The 17,538-nt window shown below is 33.6% G+C and overlaps 1 protein-coding gene and 1 long non-coding RNA gene across 5 annotated transcripts in view; one reads left to right on the top strand and one right to left on the bottom strand.

The window, feature by feature from the left end:
• LOC128249489 (uncharacterized) overlaps positions 1 to 9,387 on the top strand; it is a 33,139-nt gene extending 23,752 nt beyond the window's left edge. Inside the window, exons 2-3 of the long non-coding RNA XR_008265587.1 lie at positions 6,924 to 6,982; positions 9,305 to 9,387. This is a non-coding gene — a long non-coding RNA (uncharacterized LOC128249489). The remainder of the gene's footprint in view (positions 1 to 6,923; positions 6,983 to 9,304) is intronic.
• The window catches only part of LOC106882456 (filamin-A), a 124,117-nt gene continuing 113,753 nt past the window's right edge, over positions 7,175 to 17,538 (bottom strand). For all 4 annotated transcript variants that reach the window (XM_052973140.1, XM_052973142.1, XM_052973141.1 and 1 more), the window contains 2 exons: positions 8,793 to 8,984; positions 7,175 to 7,741 (listed from right to left, as the gene is read on the bottom strand). In XM_052973140.1, the coding sequence (XP_052829100.1) occupies positions 7,554 to 7,741; positions 8,793 to 8,984 (380 nt within the window). In that variant the 3' untranslated portion in view covers positions 7,175 to 7,553. The remainder of the gene's footprint in view (positions 7,742 to 8,792; positions 8,985 to 17,538) is intronic.

The following is a 17,538-nucleotide window of genomic DNA, read 5'->3' as shown; positions in this document are numbered from 1 at the left end:
TATATATATATATATATATATATATATATATATGCGCATCGAAAATTTTAATTTTGGACATGCATTTACGAAAGGTTTCGTATCCAGAAAAGAGTTTGATTCTTTTGCGATATATGTTTTATTGACTATATATATATATATATATATATACATATATATACATACACATATTTAAATTGCATTTTGGAAGGATTATACTATCAGTAAAAAACACACGCACTGGTTATGGTTTGCTTCAGTTTTATTACCAATCAATTAGATGATTAATCAATGAGTCAATTGGTTGATTGATGAATGTCTGAAAGTTCTTTCGTCACAGTCTGTGACATTGTCAATGACAATATACCATTCACGAATATCTTTCTTCTTAGAACTTATTGCAGGTTTTCTGTTCATTTCTGTACCCCATCTCTCAAATACATACGTATGTGTGTGTGTATATATATATATGGTATATGTGTTTGTATGTACGTATATATATGTTTATAATGCTTGTTGTGAGTGAATGTGCTGTGTATGAGTGAGAGAGTGTGTGTCTGCTGTATATATATATATATATATATATATATATTTGCATATGTCTGTATGCATCTGAATGTACAAAGAATTGTGAGAATGAATCCCAAGCAAATCACAGTTTGACTGTTCGTTAGAATTCCTCTCTGTTGCGACGCCCAGTTGGTTCATTCCGTTGCTTCTGGTTCTAAGAACGTCGAAACAGTTTTGTGATGTTTTTCAATGGATTTTCTATTATTTTAAAAATATTTCCTGTTGTACCTTTAATCATTTTTGCTGATTTTTAAACGTTGGTCATCTCTGCTCGAGTAGCCTTTTTTTTTTTTTTTTTTTTTTTTTTTTTTACTGAAATGTATTCCATCCTTGACCGTCCAATCTGACGTCAGGGATTCCATTATCCAGTAGTAGGTCGGTTCTCTCTTCATTAAGACGCAAGAATGTGATTTTAGAGTGAGTTGGTTTACTGTTCCAAGCATATCGAGTGAAGGCAAAGAGTCTCCTTCATTGGGTCATAAAAGTTTGGATGGAAAAATCAACCTCGATTATATCTAAACACAGAACAGGAAACAAACTGTTACTAAATGGCACAACGTGCCGCGTTCAATTCTCTACTGATTCTGCTATCATGTATCTATTATATTGATTCTTAATTGAGAGCCAAAGCCACGGGTTACAAAAAGGACTATTATATGGACTCCACTATTTTACGGATCCTTTATTTTATTGACCATGAGAATATCAAAGGTCATGTTACTCTTGCCAGAATTTGAATCGTGTATGTAAATGTATGAAAATAACTAGGATGAAGTTTGCTGCAGATTATTCTACGGATATTTTCCACTCTATTTATCGACACCATGTATGGCGATAGGAGGATGCAATTGGGACAGCCCCAACAATGATTCGGTGTTCAAACTGCACTGAAGTCGACTTAGCATTTTGTTATTCCGGGTTTCATAAACTAAAATAAAAGTCAACTATTGGATTATCTATCTGAATGTGCACGTGCGTATGAATGCGAGGAACTGGCTACGTCTCGGGGAAACACCAGTGTAATATGCCATCGGATGAGCTCAATTATATATATATATATATATGTGTATATATATATATATATATATATATACACATATATATCGAGAAAGAGAGGGAGTGAGAGAGTTACAAATATGTCATACAATTGACACAAAAATAGGTTCAAACCCAAACAGTAACCTGAAGTTGAAGGTAATTAAGATGGACCCAGAGCCTGACTGGTACTTTGCTTCATCGACTCTGGAGAGATTCAAGGTAAAGGTGACATCCACGGAATTCGAGCTTGTTACGTTAAAGAATCAATGTCTCTGACGATCTAACGATTCTTCAACAGTGTGAAACTTATCTCATTAATAATAACTGCCTCTTTGTACATTCCTCGTCGCGACAATATTTCTGTCCTTAGACTTAAAGTAGTGTATGTGCCGAGTAAATCGTATCTCCTGACGTCTTCTGTTAACACTGTATGTGTTAATGTGATGAAATCTACAGTTTTTGCTACATCATTACATACTAATACCCCCCCCCCCCCGGTATCATACATTGAGCAGACAACTTTATCCATTTCTGTCAATATATTGAAGTTGTTAGAGTAGTATTTCCGTGTATCTGACTATGAATGAAGATTTTGTAACCCATATTATATACGTCCTTTTTATAGTGTCTACATTAAGGATCTTAAAGTAGCTGTAGATTATTACTCTTTTGTTTGTAGCTACGTTTATACTGTAAGGTTGATTGTACCAGATAATGTTTGTCTTTAGAGATATTTTTCTGTGTAGGATGCTTGATGTACGTTCTTTACTGTTTCGCCAAACCCATTTCATACTAATACCGAAGCCCCATAAAGACAGCTTTAATGAGTATTTTCCATTCAGATGATCGGTTTCATATCATTCTAAATGTGTGTATGTATGTTTTATTTTTTAGATCCGGTTATCGATTCGCCTCCTCGGTTGTTTTAGATTTTATGTCTATGTATGTAAACAAAAGCAAAGAGTGAAACATCGTGTTTGAAGCGACATTTATGTTGACTGCAACATAGAAATTCTGAACAGCGACAGAGCGACTCAACCGATTTCTACTTACACACACACACACACACACACACACACACACACATATATACTATAATGTCATAAAACTTCATGCTGTTGTCAGTAGGAAAAACGTTAATCGATTTTCAGATTTTGTATACAACTTTGAATATTATTATTATTATTATTATATTAATGGTTATATCAGTATTGTTTTCTTCATCATACTAGAAACAAAGCATTTTATTGTGGGTTATGACATGCATTTCAAAATTTCCAGCAGTTATTATTATTATTATTGAAATATTGGTGTTACTTTTGTAATGTAAGATCTCGTTTCATAAGTTTTCGGTTCAGGTTCATTTACATTCCTATAGTTTTGTCTCCAACTGGAGGCAAGGTTAAATCCCGGTTATATAACCACATTCACTCCTTTAAATACAAATGAAAAAACTGCACGTCGTTGGCCCAGTTCATCTTGGGCCTCAACGATAGGAATAAAGACAACTCCATTTCGTATTCTATTTTAGGTACTGCTCTTTCTTACTGATGGGGTGCTGGAAGTTGCAATTTTTGCTCGGTGAAGGCGTTTGAATGGTCAATTGTAAATCCAAACTAATTAACCAACATAAATAGTTATTAAATCGATGTTCTCGACTATTTAACGATATATGCTTGAAATTTCCACACAAAAATCTCACATAACCTTTTACTTGGGTATAAATATAAGTAATGCCTATGTTTTACTTTGCCTCCTTGCTTTACCTTCTATGGTAAGCACTTTTTTGGCAAACACATTTTCCCTATCCGATTCTTTTAAATCTAATCCTTCACTATTGACACTTGGCGTAATTCAGTTTAATTCTGTTTAATTTCATTTTGGTTCAGTTTAAATGTAATAAATTTGATATTTCTCGAAAGGAATGGAGAAGCAGAAAAGTATCTTGTAAAATCTACATGCTGTTGCTATGTACTCTGTTGACAATTCCTCGCCCCCTCATCTAGTTACTTCAAATCCATTCCTACCGCAGACTAACCCGCAAATAATGTTGTTAGCTAGTAGTAATCTTCCGTAAGCTATATTCACACAAACTAACATACTCCAACACTTGATGACAACTTGACCTCCAACGACTGAGAATGTGACAAGTAAATAAAAAAAAAAAAAATAAGGGAAGATAATCTGATACATCTCTGTTAGCTGGAGTTTCATTCCCACAAAAATTGATTGTAGAAGGTTCTGAAAAATCTACCATCATGCCTTTTAAGAGAATAGTTGGGGGCTAATTGTTCCATTTATCAATTGATTGTGGTCGATTCTGCATAGAAACTATTGCATAGGGTGAAAACAGTTCTTCAGGTCATTCGAAATTTTCGTAAATAAAGTTATTCAAGAATATAATTCTTCATTCTTTGATTGCTACAAATATTGATCTGCATTCCAGTGTGTATGCAAGGATGTACATCGAAGGCGATGAGCACGTCGGGCAAATTGCAGAGCGTCATTTACTCCGTTTTTATGTTCTGAGTTCAAATTCCGCCGAGGTAGACTTTGCCTTCTATCATTTAGAGGTCCATAAAATTTGAACATTGGGGTTGGTGCAATCAACTTAGCCCCACCCCCAAAATTGCTGATCGTGTGCAAAAATTTGAAACCAATATATATAGTTATCTCTATCGTTTGGCTTTCTCTCTCTCTCTATGTATGTATGTATATATATACATATATATACATAATCAGTTTTTAGCATTCCGTCTATTCCCAGGTTCACCTTTTCTTATCACTGTTCCACATTCTTTGAACAAAATACTTTGTCAAACCAGTTTCTGTTGGCGATTTGGTGTTTGGTTGGAACTAATATTCACAAAAGGTGTCTTTCCAAGGGAACATTGCATTAAACTTGCTAATTGTCATGATTAAAATAAAAACAAAATAGAAAATAAAGCAACACGACAAACACAAAAAAAAAGTCCGAAAAGATGTGAGCAATTATTATTAATTAAAATAAATCATATTTGAATTAATAGATTAATTTTTGGGTTTAATGCGAAAATTATAATTTATTGGAATTGTGATAATATAGCTACTGTATCAATTCTCATATACATATGTGTGTGTATATATATATATATATATATATATATATATATAAAATATGCCTGTATGTATATATACTTATGTACATATATATATAATATATATGCACAGGTACACAAATAACTGGATTTAAAGAATATTCGGATTGATTAACCGAATGTTTGTGAGGATTAATTTTAAACCACGAAATAGATTTAATCAATAAATTGTAATAAATCGATTTTCTATAGAAATCAATATCAACTTGAATGTTATGTCAAACTGTTGATCTTGCCACTCGTGTTACTGTTATTTTCATTAACAAACAATTATTTATTATTATTGTTGTTAAAGAAATCATTATTGTTATTGGTTGCTGGTGTTGTTATCATAATTATAAAATTCATGAACGGCATCTCATCAATCAACATCGTTATGATCGATATTAACTTTTGTTAATATAGTTGAGAATTTTGTTGATTTGTTAATATTGTTATTATTGTTGTCGACGTTATTAACGTTGGCGATATTGTTAATATCATTATTTTTTGTTATTAATGTTGTTGTTGTGGTTATTATTATTATTTTATTTCTCAGAACGTTCGGTCTTGTTTATTCTGGTAGATTCTGCGAGAGCAGATAGCAGCCTGCTGTCAGAGGTCTCACAAGGAAGAATATTATGACCTCGTATTATTAAAGGATTATTATTATTATGATGTATATCTTTGTTGTTGCTGTTATTATTTTAGTTGGGTTGGTTCAGAACTGAGGATGGATCGGTACTGAGACAATGTTATGATAAAGGTGGCCACTCTCACCAAGAAGCTATCTCTAAGAGGAACGCTCTCCCTGAAAAGTCATGTCTTGGTGCCGAATGAATACGTTAACTTGACTGTTTTCATCTGGAGATCTTTTCACTGATTCCTGTTGAAAAGAACATGTGTCCATATGTTACCAACACCTTTTGCGTGGAGTGTTCAGTATAATATGGTAGATGATGCACAGATATAAGCAAAAGCTACAAAATCTACAGATATCTCCAAGTGTGGTCACCCTTTTAGAGGTGCCATTTTCTACAGCCCAGTCGTTTGACGGAACTGGGACAAGCTAAGACTAGGCGCCTGATATGTAGAGAGCGTGGCCAGGGAAACTCGCATACTAAAATGCTATACAAGTGTAGTAGCGAATAAGACGAAAGATTTTCTCAGGGGGCTTCTGGGCATCGACGAGAATTAAATGGCAAGTGTGTTGCAGAGAATTATCATCCCGAAGTTTATAGACAACCTCCAGATATCCCCGACTTCATATTGTTACCGTGGAAAGTGGGGTTATTGCCGGTTAGAAATAAACTGCACATGCACAAAGGTATTGTGAGTCAGGCCTGTCCGAGATTAGCGGAGAAAATCGAAACCGTTATATACTGTTTTGTAGATTTTGATGAAGTGCTGTTGGCGCGTATATGATGGATTCGGCTGTCGATCAAATTCGTCGTGGACATCGTTTCACTGGGGAGAGCAGGAAATTGTGTGGTGCACGCAACTAAAAAACCCGATGAAGACTGACACTTTCCTCTCTATAATGCTTTCAGGTGACAGAAGATGAAATAGGAGAGGAAGGTGCTGCTCTGTTGAAAGAACTGATGGACATGGCCAGTGTGTATTAGCCAAAACTTAACACGCAGATGTAGAGCCCATGGAATTAAAGCTGGCAAAGGATTGGCTGTAATCTCTTCGTTATGAGATTTTATAGAATCTTATATTCTCTTTGTTGTTTATCTCTTCTGATTCCAACGATACTCTTTGTAACTTGTCATGGCAATGTTCGTTCATTCATCAGCTTTGTGGTGCATAAAAGAAACCGATAATGTTATTATTAGCGCCCTACCCGTCCATCCATCCCCCTAGTGGCAATAATAATAATACAGAGACGATTATTATTATGATTATGGAGTTATTATTATTATGTTATTATTAATATTATTACCATTATTATTATGTTATTATTAATATTATTACCATTATTATTATGTTATTATTAATATTATTACCATTATTATTATCATGTTATTAATATTATTACTATTATTATTATGTTATTAATATTATTACTATTATTATTATCATTAATTAATGTAATTATTATTAGCATCATATTAAGAGTATTACGATTTTAGTATTAATATTTGTCAATTTTCGTTATTTCAGAAATGAAATTATTTCATCAAAGATTTTGTTTGTTTTTATTTTTTTTTTTCGCAGAGGAAGTTTTATTGATTGAGTTCATCAAACATTGCAAATTGATAGATTTCAACATTTATGTATGTATTTATTTATTTATTGAATTAACAATGCCATTATTATTATTATTATTATTATTATTATTATCATTATTATTATCATTATTATGAATGTTATTACCTATTATTAATTATTATCATTAATATTATTATCATTATCATAACCATTATTATTATGAATTATTATTGTTAATTTAATCATTGTTCTCATCATCGTTTTCATTAAAAAATATTTTTTCTATGTTTTTATTTATAATTTAAGGCAGATAAAAGCAAAAAAAAAAAGGGTTTGTGAATCCATTTTTCTTATTTGTTGTTTGTCATATTTATTTTTCGTCTTTTTTTTTCATTTTTTTGTCATATGTTCATTTGTTATCTTTTTAAAGTTTTTTTTATTTTTAAAATTTTGATTTTCTTTTAAGTCGTTTTGCTCATATTTTATGAATTGCTTTCCGTTTAAGTTCAGGCCATTAACAAAAAAAATTTAAGTATTTAAAAAAATAAAACATATTAAGAATGAAATAAATAAATAAATAGATAGATAAATAGATAAAAAATTTCAATAAGAAATGAGTTCGTTAAAGTTACAGAATTAACAGTGTATGCTGAAAGGACTTCCAGGGATTGGCTCGTCTCCCCAGTTGATGGCTAATGTGTGATCTCCAGCTTCGTTCACTTTGTATTGCAGAGTGTAAGCGTTTCTACCTGAGGCTTTATACGAGAGTTCAACTGGAGGATTGCCCTTCTCTGAGACCATTCCAACATTCAACATGCCATGACCTGAAAAATGGAATAATTCATGGTTAAATAAGTAGATAGTCAAATAGACCTCATAGTTAGAGAGGAAGATAGTCAGATAATTAAATTGAAAATCAGTTATATTGATACTCACATTCTAAGAGAGTGAGATAATTAGGTAGTTAGATAGTTAAATAGTAAGTCATTTATATAGTTAGATACTCAGTTAGTTAGATAACTGGGAAGCCAGATAGAAATTAAGACAGTCAGATAGATATTTAGTCAGATAGTGAAATAATTAGCTCGATTGTAAGATAACCAGTTATATAGTTTGATGACAACATAGTCAAATTGCTCGATATTAAGAGAAGTCCGATAGCAAAATAGTGAGTTTGCCAGAAGGAAGATATTCAGTCAGGTGGGAAGATAGTCAAATAGATATCAATTTGGTAAGGCACTCAGGTAAGATACTGAGCTGCTTGGGTAGCTAGATAATCAGATTATATTTAGATATTAAGATAGCAAAACAGTCAGACAATAAGATACTAAATCTGACGAATAGCTAGATATTTAGACATATAATCATTTTGATAAAAAGATAGTCAGTCAAAGAGTTTGTCAGACACGGTTGGCTAGTTGCATAAATAGACAAACTATAAATGGTCAGCTGGCAAAGTAATGACAAAATAATGAGGTAGTTAGATTAGTGAGACAGGTAGCGAAGCAGTAAACTGTGATTTGTGATATTCTGAGAGAGACATTGGCATAATGATATAGTTTTACAAATAAAGATCTTTCGGAGAAAGTCAATCAAGATTGAAAGTATTTCTTCGGCAATTTCCGCAAAAAGAATGTTATTGCTTTAATTTTTTTTCTGCCGAATCGTTTAAGTTGATATATTTTTGCATATGTATATATGTGTTTATCTGTATGTATGTATATTTTTGTATGTAAGAATATGTATGTGCTTTTGTGCATGTATGTGAATAGTCAGATAGTAAAATACTTGTAGTCAAAGAGTCAGGGAGTCAAGTAGTCAGAGAGTCAAGTAGTTAGATATTAAAAACTAATCCAAAATCAAACGATAACTTACCGGCATCCTTCACGTCTAAAGTAATACTGACAGCACGGTTATTGAACGCCTTCTTCAGTCCGATGCCTTTAGCCAAGACCTTGGTTGCGTCACCACGGAGTTTCTTGGTGGTCACATGACCGATCTTCTTGTCAACGGTTTCAATAACCAGAGTACTTGTTTCAGTGAATGGACACGGTTTATGACCAGCACCTGTTAACGACGGGGAGGCGATGGAAAAAAATAAAGAAAAATGTTAGTCATATAATTATTATTATTATTATTATTTTATTATTGTTTAGATTGGCAGATTCATTAATGCGATGGACAAAATACCAGGCGGTATTTCTTCCGACTCTTTGTTTTCTGAGTTCAAATGCCACCAAGCTGAACTTTACTTTTCATTTTTTCGGGGTTGGTAGAATTAAATTTTAGCCCAATGACGGGGATCGATATATTCGACTAATAGTTCCCCGCCCTGAAATCGCTGGCCGAAATCATTATTACTATTATTCCTTTTTTTTTTATCACAGGTTTTGTTGGAGCTTCTGGAGTCTTGTAATGCGTAGCGGGTTTGCTATCTACAGCCTACGGTACCATGCTATTTTTTTTCAAATACTTGCTCATTCCGAAAGTTGACCCTCGAGTTCGTGGCCAAAGCTTAGTCTTGCACTGCCAGTATAGTGCTCTCGGTCTCTTTATTGTTATTATTATGCCTTTATTTTGATTTATATAAGCTGCATCTAAGTCTCTACGAGATGTTTCTAGGCATAACCAATTTTGCTTCTAAATATGCAAACAGTTGAGATGCTATGCAATTGAAAAACTGATGTCCGTGTGTCACAAAAAGAAACCCGTTTAAAATTTATTATAAAACTGAATAAGGTTGTAATTACATGGAATGGAATTTACATAAAATATGTGAAGACCCCCCCCCCCCTGAATATTTTGGGCTACCAGGAGTTTGGTCCACATATCTATTTGCTCTTTTTGATATTATTCCAAGTGCCTCGATTACAATAGGTGATGTTGTTGCTTTGAGATGCTGCATTCTTCTCATTTCTATCACTAAGTCTTTGAGAAGTTGAGCAAATATAATTTTCTTAATTTCTCAAACATTTTCAGTAATATATTTTTATCATCTACGGCTGTAGTATCGATTAAAAGAGATATCTTTTGGGAGAGGTTAAAATAACATTGATTTACAAAGAAGATCTATGAGAGTAGCCTGGTGGCAATTATCCTGTGTCAGAATGATTCTATCATTTATGTATTTATAAATTCTGGACACTTTGTATATGTTTTTCCTTTCACTATCCTCACACGATTTTCTGAAAGATTCCCCCACCCCGTTTGTCATAATATCCCGTTTATCCGATTCTCCTGTAGCAAGCAAAAGAAATTTGTTATTATCATCATTATTATTATTATCATTGTCTTTCCTTCTTTGGTTACTTTGCTTGCTGATTTAGTGCGTATGATGTAAGGCAAGAGAAGATAAAATAGCTAATGACTTTCAACATCACAACACACTGCAAAACACTTTTTTCCAGTGAAAAAAAAAAAAAGGTTTGCTTCACACGGGACATAAAAAATGTAAGCATAAAAATAATGTAAATTTAACTATAAAGACAAAGAAAATTCTAATCATTAAAATGATATTGAATTTTGATTTCTAAATGTTTATGTAAGCATAGAAGTGAATGAATATAATTGGAGTACAATGCTCTATGCATTCATTCTGCTTTTGCCTCTTGCACTCACGTTACAAATCTCCCAGCACAAGCGACAAAAGAGACGTCATTGCTTTATTTCTAGAATGTTCATAAGTTCACAATAACAAATACAAGATTATGTGTGTATGTATATCTTCTACCTTTATCTTTTACTTGTTTCAACCATTGGACTGCGGCACCATATTGAGGGGTTTTAGACGAACTTACTTTTTAAAGACTGGTAATTATTCTATCGATCTCTATTGTCGCACTGTTAAGTTACGGTGACGGGACAAATGCAAACATAAATACACACACACACACACACACACACACACACATATATAAGATACACACACACACACATATATATATATAAGATACAGAAATAGATTTATTTCTCAAACACGTGATAATGCTATAAATAGCGTGATCAGGATAAATTATTCATATATTGCAGAAAAATACGTTACTGCCCAGCCATGAGACTCGAACTCACATCTCTGTGATTACGCGTCAAGTGTTTTACAATTAAACTAAACTGCCCAGCAACGAATTCTTCTGCAATTTTAGAACTTATAAATTTAGCTTCATAAGACGCTAACGTTAAATTCAACTTTACGATGAAAGTAAACAAGCAGTTTAGTTTAATGGTAAAACACTTGACGCGTAATCACAGATGTGAGTCTCATGGCTGGCCAGTAACGTATTTTTCTGCAATATATGGATTATTCATCTTGATCACGCTATTTATAGCATTATCACGCGTTTGAGAAATAAATGATATATATGCATGTATATATGTATGCATATGTATATATATATATGCATGTATATATGTATGCATATGTATATATATATGTATGCATATGTATATATATATGTATGCATATGTATATATATATGTATGCATATGTATATATATATGTATGCATATGTATATATATATGTATGCATATGTATATATTTGTATATGTGTATGTATGTGTGTGTGCGCGCGCGCTTGTCTTTCATCGCTTGAAAACTGGCACTGATTCTTATGTCCCTGTGACTTGAGGGTTCGACAAAAAGAGCTCAATGAGATTAGTACGAGACTTAAAGCAAGAACAGGAGTCAATTTGGATGACTCAACATTTCAAGACGGTGCTCCAGCATGGCCGCCGTTCAGTGTTTGAAACGAGCAAAAGAGTAAGATAAATTTCTTAAATTATATATACATATATATATATATATATATATATATGCATGCACACGCGCATACAACGCTTAGCTAAACCTCTCTTATCTCTCTCATATTAGAAATGACTTTCTCTGAAGGTCGTTTAAGAACTTCCGTGTTTACGTGCCAAGGACGTTTGACTCATGTTCTTCACTAACAACGATGTGTGTTTGTGTTTGTAATACTCCCCACGTATCGGGAAAATTTCTGTCCCCCCCACCCCCCATCGCGTAACACTTGTGTGCCTATATAAGTAAGAACCGGTGAGGTCGTTCTCGTTACCTGCTGCTGGCTCCGTGTTGATCTTGTCTTCTAATTATCTTCGCACTCGTTTATCTTAATTCCTATTGCAGCATATTTGCCATGTGATATAGAATAAACCCCGCCACCAACATTGTTCTAGTATGAACGTACCATGAGACGATACATCTGCTTATAACTTACATGTACATCCACACACTCACTTACGCACAAACGTGTATGACCTATGTATATATATATATATATATATATATATATATATGTATGCAGACACACATATACACGTAACACGTATCTTTCTATTATAGATAAACTATTCCTTATTCTCCTAAGTAAAAAGCCACTAACCCAAAGCTGATATAGATAGATAATACATATCTTGCCCACAATGGATGTGCATGATGGGATAAATAAAATAAACTACAAACCAATAAAAGCAGGACTAAAAAAATACTTTAAAACAAACGAAACCCGTTTATGTCATAAACGAATGTTTTCTAAATATGAACGCATTAACACACAAACTGGTAACTAACTACAACAACAAAGAGGAATTAGTCGATACTATGGACCCTCGTATTTTACTGGTATTTTATTTTATCGGTGCTGGAAGTATGAAAAGCGAACTTGATCACTGCAAGATTTGAACTCAGATTGTGAAGAGCTTGAAGAAATTCTACAAGGCATTCTTTTTCTGGCGTTCTCACGATTCTGCCAATATACCACCGTCACAATCAAATTTTAACATCAAGTGCAGACGATTCAATCTGTGCAAAAGGACAACTGACCGTTCCTTCTAAGAATAAATATATTCATAGAGAAGATCGAATCAACGGCTAAGTCGACTGGGCAATATGGCGACAGTTCAGTTTGTTAACAGATGAGAATTACAGTTATATACTGAAAGATGTCCCTGACAACGATATGTCTACAATCACCTGGGGCTTGGCTGTCCAGACTGACAAGGAAATCTAAGTGAACCATTCAGACATAATTATCAAGGAATTGACCGAAAATATCTGAACTCTGATACATATTTCGATTTCTTCTAATCAAATAAACATCCAGAAGTTGGTGAAGAATCTAAGTCCAAGGATGCTGATACTGAAATGAGCCGATAACTCTGCCGCCTCCAACGTGTCGAAAGAACCCTCTTCTAGTTTTCTCCTACTTAGAATTAAATACTCACAGGGGTGGGGGACATCCAGTCTTGCCACTCTCATTCACCTTTCAATAAACGCACTACAAGGCAGCATCTCCCTCTCTATTCTCACCTTCTTCATGAAACACTTGTGAGAACTTGAAATGATAATAATAATAGTAATAATAATGATAGCAACAACCTCAAAAATAAATGATAAAAATAGTAATAACAATAAATGATATAATACTAAAAATAAAATCGCTTCTGATAATAATAATTAGAATAATAGTAATAGCAACAACAATAATAGAAATGATAATAATATACAATAAAAGCCACAAAAATAAAGAAGTGACAATAAATAACGAGACAGCGAAATAAAGGGAAAATAGAGAGACAGACAGACAGACATGAAAGATTATCGATAATCCTTTGTTTTGTATAGAATTTGCAACAAACAATGCAGCGTGTTATGTATATCTAAATTTATGCGCACGATAATGCAAAGTAGTATATACATACCATAAACATAACATGTTAAATAACAGAACTTTGTCATAACATAATTAAGATATTATTTCATAACAAACGTAACATAACGAACAACACATAAATCATATATAAACAACCACAGGCGTGTATATGTATATATATATATACACACACATATATGTGTGTGTATAGATAGATATATATGAATATATATGTATATGCATACATTATATACATACACAAACATGTATACAGGTACACACACTCGCACATACAAACAAACACTTGAGAGGTGGCAAATAAACGTAAGAATAAAGCGTTAGCAACGGAGAATTTGGTTTTGATCATAATTCCTGTAAAAACAATATTTGTCAGTTGACAACCAAAAACTCCTTCAACCATGCTGAACAGAACAACATTATATATATATATATATATATATATATGTGTTATATGTTTCATATGTACGTAGTATAACATGCTAACAGTAAACACAAGACAAGCATACTTTACGTTCCGTTAAAAACCGTTCCATGTTAGACGTGTCTCCGATGTAGCGTTTGTTTCGTTGAGATGAGCTTTATTGCATTTTCTTTTATTTTTGTTATTTAGTGATCGATAGGGTGGGGGTGAGTTTATGCCATCAACTGTATTGATATTGATTTTATGGAAAGTACAGGGTGGCCCAAAAGTAGGTTTACAGTTATTCAACTTTCTCTTTCGCATTCATATATTAAGTTTAGATCTCAATTATAAAAACAAATATAAAACCATTATTTTATGCTAATTTAGTTAATTTTGTCAAGCTCCTTTTTCAGTTTGTGAGATTTAAATTTTTTACAAGAAATTTCAAGTGCGTACGTGATAACAGTGAACCTACTTTTGGGCCACCCTCTACTGATTGTATTTTTAGGTATTGCTCACCTAGAGAAAGAAATTCATATACATGTGACTATATATATATATAATATAATATACACGCATGCACTCCCACACATACAGCCTTAGATTGAATCAGAACAGATACGTACACACCTACATACAAGCAAATATTCGTCGACTTACGCGTTCAAACACACACACGCACCCAGATTTATCCACAAACTTATACATATATGGACGCATATACGTACTCACATGCGTTGACGGATGCATCTACACACATAGTCATAAATACATACGAACACGACAGTTCAGTAACGCCACCTCTCGGCAATGTCTTACTTTTAAAGATTCTGCGGGATGTTGAAGGAATATGTTGTTATAATTAATGTCAGTTGACTGCATTGGGTGACATGGACAGAAAAATTAATAGCTGCGTACAAAGAATATAATTATATAGATAGGTAGAAAGATAAATAATCAAAAAGATCGATCGATCAATAGCTGGACAGAGAGAGAAACTGAAAAATGAGAGCGTAACGAGAAAAAGTGAAAGTATGATAGGCGTGAGAGAGAGAAAGAGAGGTGTAAAACTAAATATGTATGATACATTATACGTGCTAATCTTCAAGTGGAGTCGATTCTCGTCTGAAGAGGGAGAAACAACCCAAATAGATTTCTATTTATCAACCCATAAACAACGAGAGACAAAAATGAGCGAACTGGAATTTGAAATGAGAGAGCAGAGAACTGCAATGATTACAACAAAGCAATCGATCCGGTGTGTGTGTGTGTGTGTGTGACGAGTTTTTGAATGCTTCGATTCGGAGATTAGACGCATGAGGCGAAAGCTTTTTGGTGTACTTTGGTCTCAGGTTTCCCAAAGACATTTTGAGGCGAGAAGCATAAATTAGCTGTTTAAGTTGAGGTCTGTTGCTTCTGCAACAACAAGCAATACGATTAGAGGAAATAAAATAACTGAACAAGTTGTTGATGTTTGCTGTTGTTCACAGTAATTGACTAATTGGTAAGCAATTAGCGAGCAGAGCGATGAGCAAAGCCATTGCAGCTCTGACCATCCCGCTAGTTTGCGTGCAGGGAACTTAGTTCCATCATTACATAAACGTGTATATATATATTACATACACGCGCGCTCCAAATCGACGCCAATGAAACTGGTGTTGGCCTGCGTCAGCAAGATTTGTAAGATTTAGTTAAATCGGCAGAAAGAGTGCAGTGAACTTGCTGTGAGGTGTGGAAAAGTCCGATGTCTCAGAGAAAAATTATTGAACCAGTTTTTCTTTTTGTTCTGGGAATATAAAAAGCTGACGTATCGCATTATTTTCTCTTTTCTCAATTTTTTTCCCGATGAAGGTATCGGTCCAAAACGTTCGATTTTCCACTCGCCATGGTAAGTTTACTGTACTCTTTCTGTTTTTTTTTCACTATATAGGCGCAGGAGTGGCTGTGTGGTAAGTAGCTTGCTTACCAACCACATGGTTCCGGGTTCAGTCCCACTGCGTGGCACCTTGGGCAAGTGTCTTCTACTATAGCCTCGGGCCGACCAAAGCCTTGTGAGTGGATTTGGTAGATGGAAACTGGAAGAAGTCCGTCGTATATATGTATATATATGTATGTGTTTGTGTGTCTGTGTTTGTCCTGCCCACCCAGCATGGCTTGATCATGTCCCCGTAACTTAGCGGTTCGGCAAAAAGTGACCCGATAGAATAAGTACTAGGCTTACAAAGAATAAGTCCTGGGGTTGATTTGATTCGACTAAAGGCGGTGCTCCAGCATGGCCGCAGTCAAATGACTGAAACAAGTAAAAGAGTAAAAGAGAATATATGTAAGAATATATATCTGTGTGTGTGTAAGTATGTACATAAAGAACTCCAAAAGTTGATAAAAAAAAGAATGAAATGAAAAGAAAATGAATAGAAGCATTGCAACAAGGATTATTAAATAAATGGAAGCGATGCGTATATATTTAGAATATATGAGTATGAATGTGTGTGTTTGTGTAAATGTGTGTATGTATGTGTAAATGTGTGCGTCTAGATTCTTGTATGACTCACCAGCTTTCGATGCTGCAAGAGAGATATGAACAAAATGTGAAACGTATAACGAAAATTTCAAACGAGCTTTGAATTGGAATATACTGTCTATATATATATATATACAGTGTGTGTGTGCATATATGTGTATGGTATATGTATATATAACAATATGAGCAAGAATGGAGGAAATTCCATCTTTAATTGATGATTACACGATACATTATTGACAATTGTTTCTCTTGTGCCAGTATATTTAAATGCAGAACCCCTACACACACACACGTATGATTTTCAACTACTATCATTATTTGATTCAGTATGTGATAAAACGAACACAATATGTTACGCTTTCTGTTATTCGCGAAAAAAACGCTGTAGGGGGGAACTGTTCAGGTGACTTTAGTTATTGAGGGCAAGGCTTAGCTAGAGTATTGCATTCTGTTAAAATTGGATGCAGTGATTATACCTCCTGCCAAGATAAAATCTGTGGCAGATGTCATTTATCGTTGGAAGATTGAATGAAGATTTTTCAGTAATCCTCATCGTCGTCATCTTCGTTAATATTGTTTCATAAAGACATCAGGTATTTCACTCTTTACTCTTAATGATTTGAGTTAGAAATTATATTGAAATGCATAGATGACGTGTGAAAATAACAAAATAATTATAATGATATAAACAATGAAAATAAAGATGAAATCAATGTTGGGGTTACATGTATTGTAAAAGATGTAACAAAGATATAACAGATGTGATAGAGATAACAAAAAATATTTGATAATAATAATAATGGGAAGGAAAGCGATACGGTGTTTATAGCAATAGGAAGCAGAGATTGCAAAAGAATAAAAGCAGCAGTAAAAATTGGTAAATAAAATGGTAATAGAAAAGAATGAAAGGAAAATGAGTTGGAACAATGCGAGAATGTAAAGAACGTGATTAGAAGCAATGAGAGAGAGATAGATATAGAGAGATAGAGAGAGATAGATATAGAGAG

This window comes from Octopus bimaculoides, chromosome 15 (genome assembly GCF_001194135.2).
Source record: "Octopus bimaculoides isolate UCB-OBI-ISO-001 chromosome 15, ASM119413v2, whole genome shotgun sequence".
NCBI lineage: Eukaryota > Metazoa > Mollusca > Cephalopoda > Octopoda > Octopodidae > Octopus > Octopus bimaculoides.
Note: the sequence above shows the minus strand (reverse complement) of the source record. Positions and strands in the feature narration are given on the sequence as shown.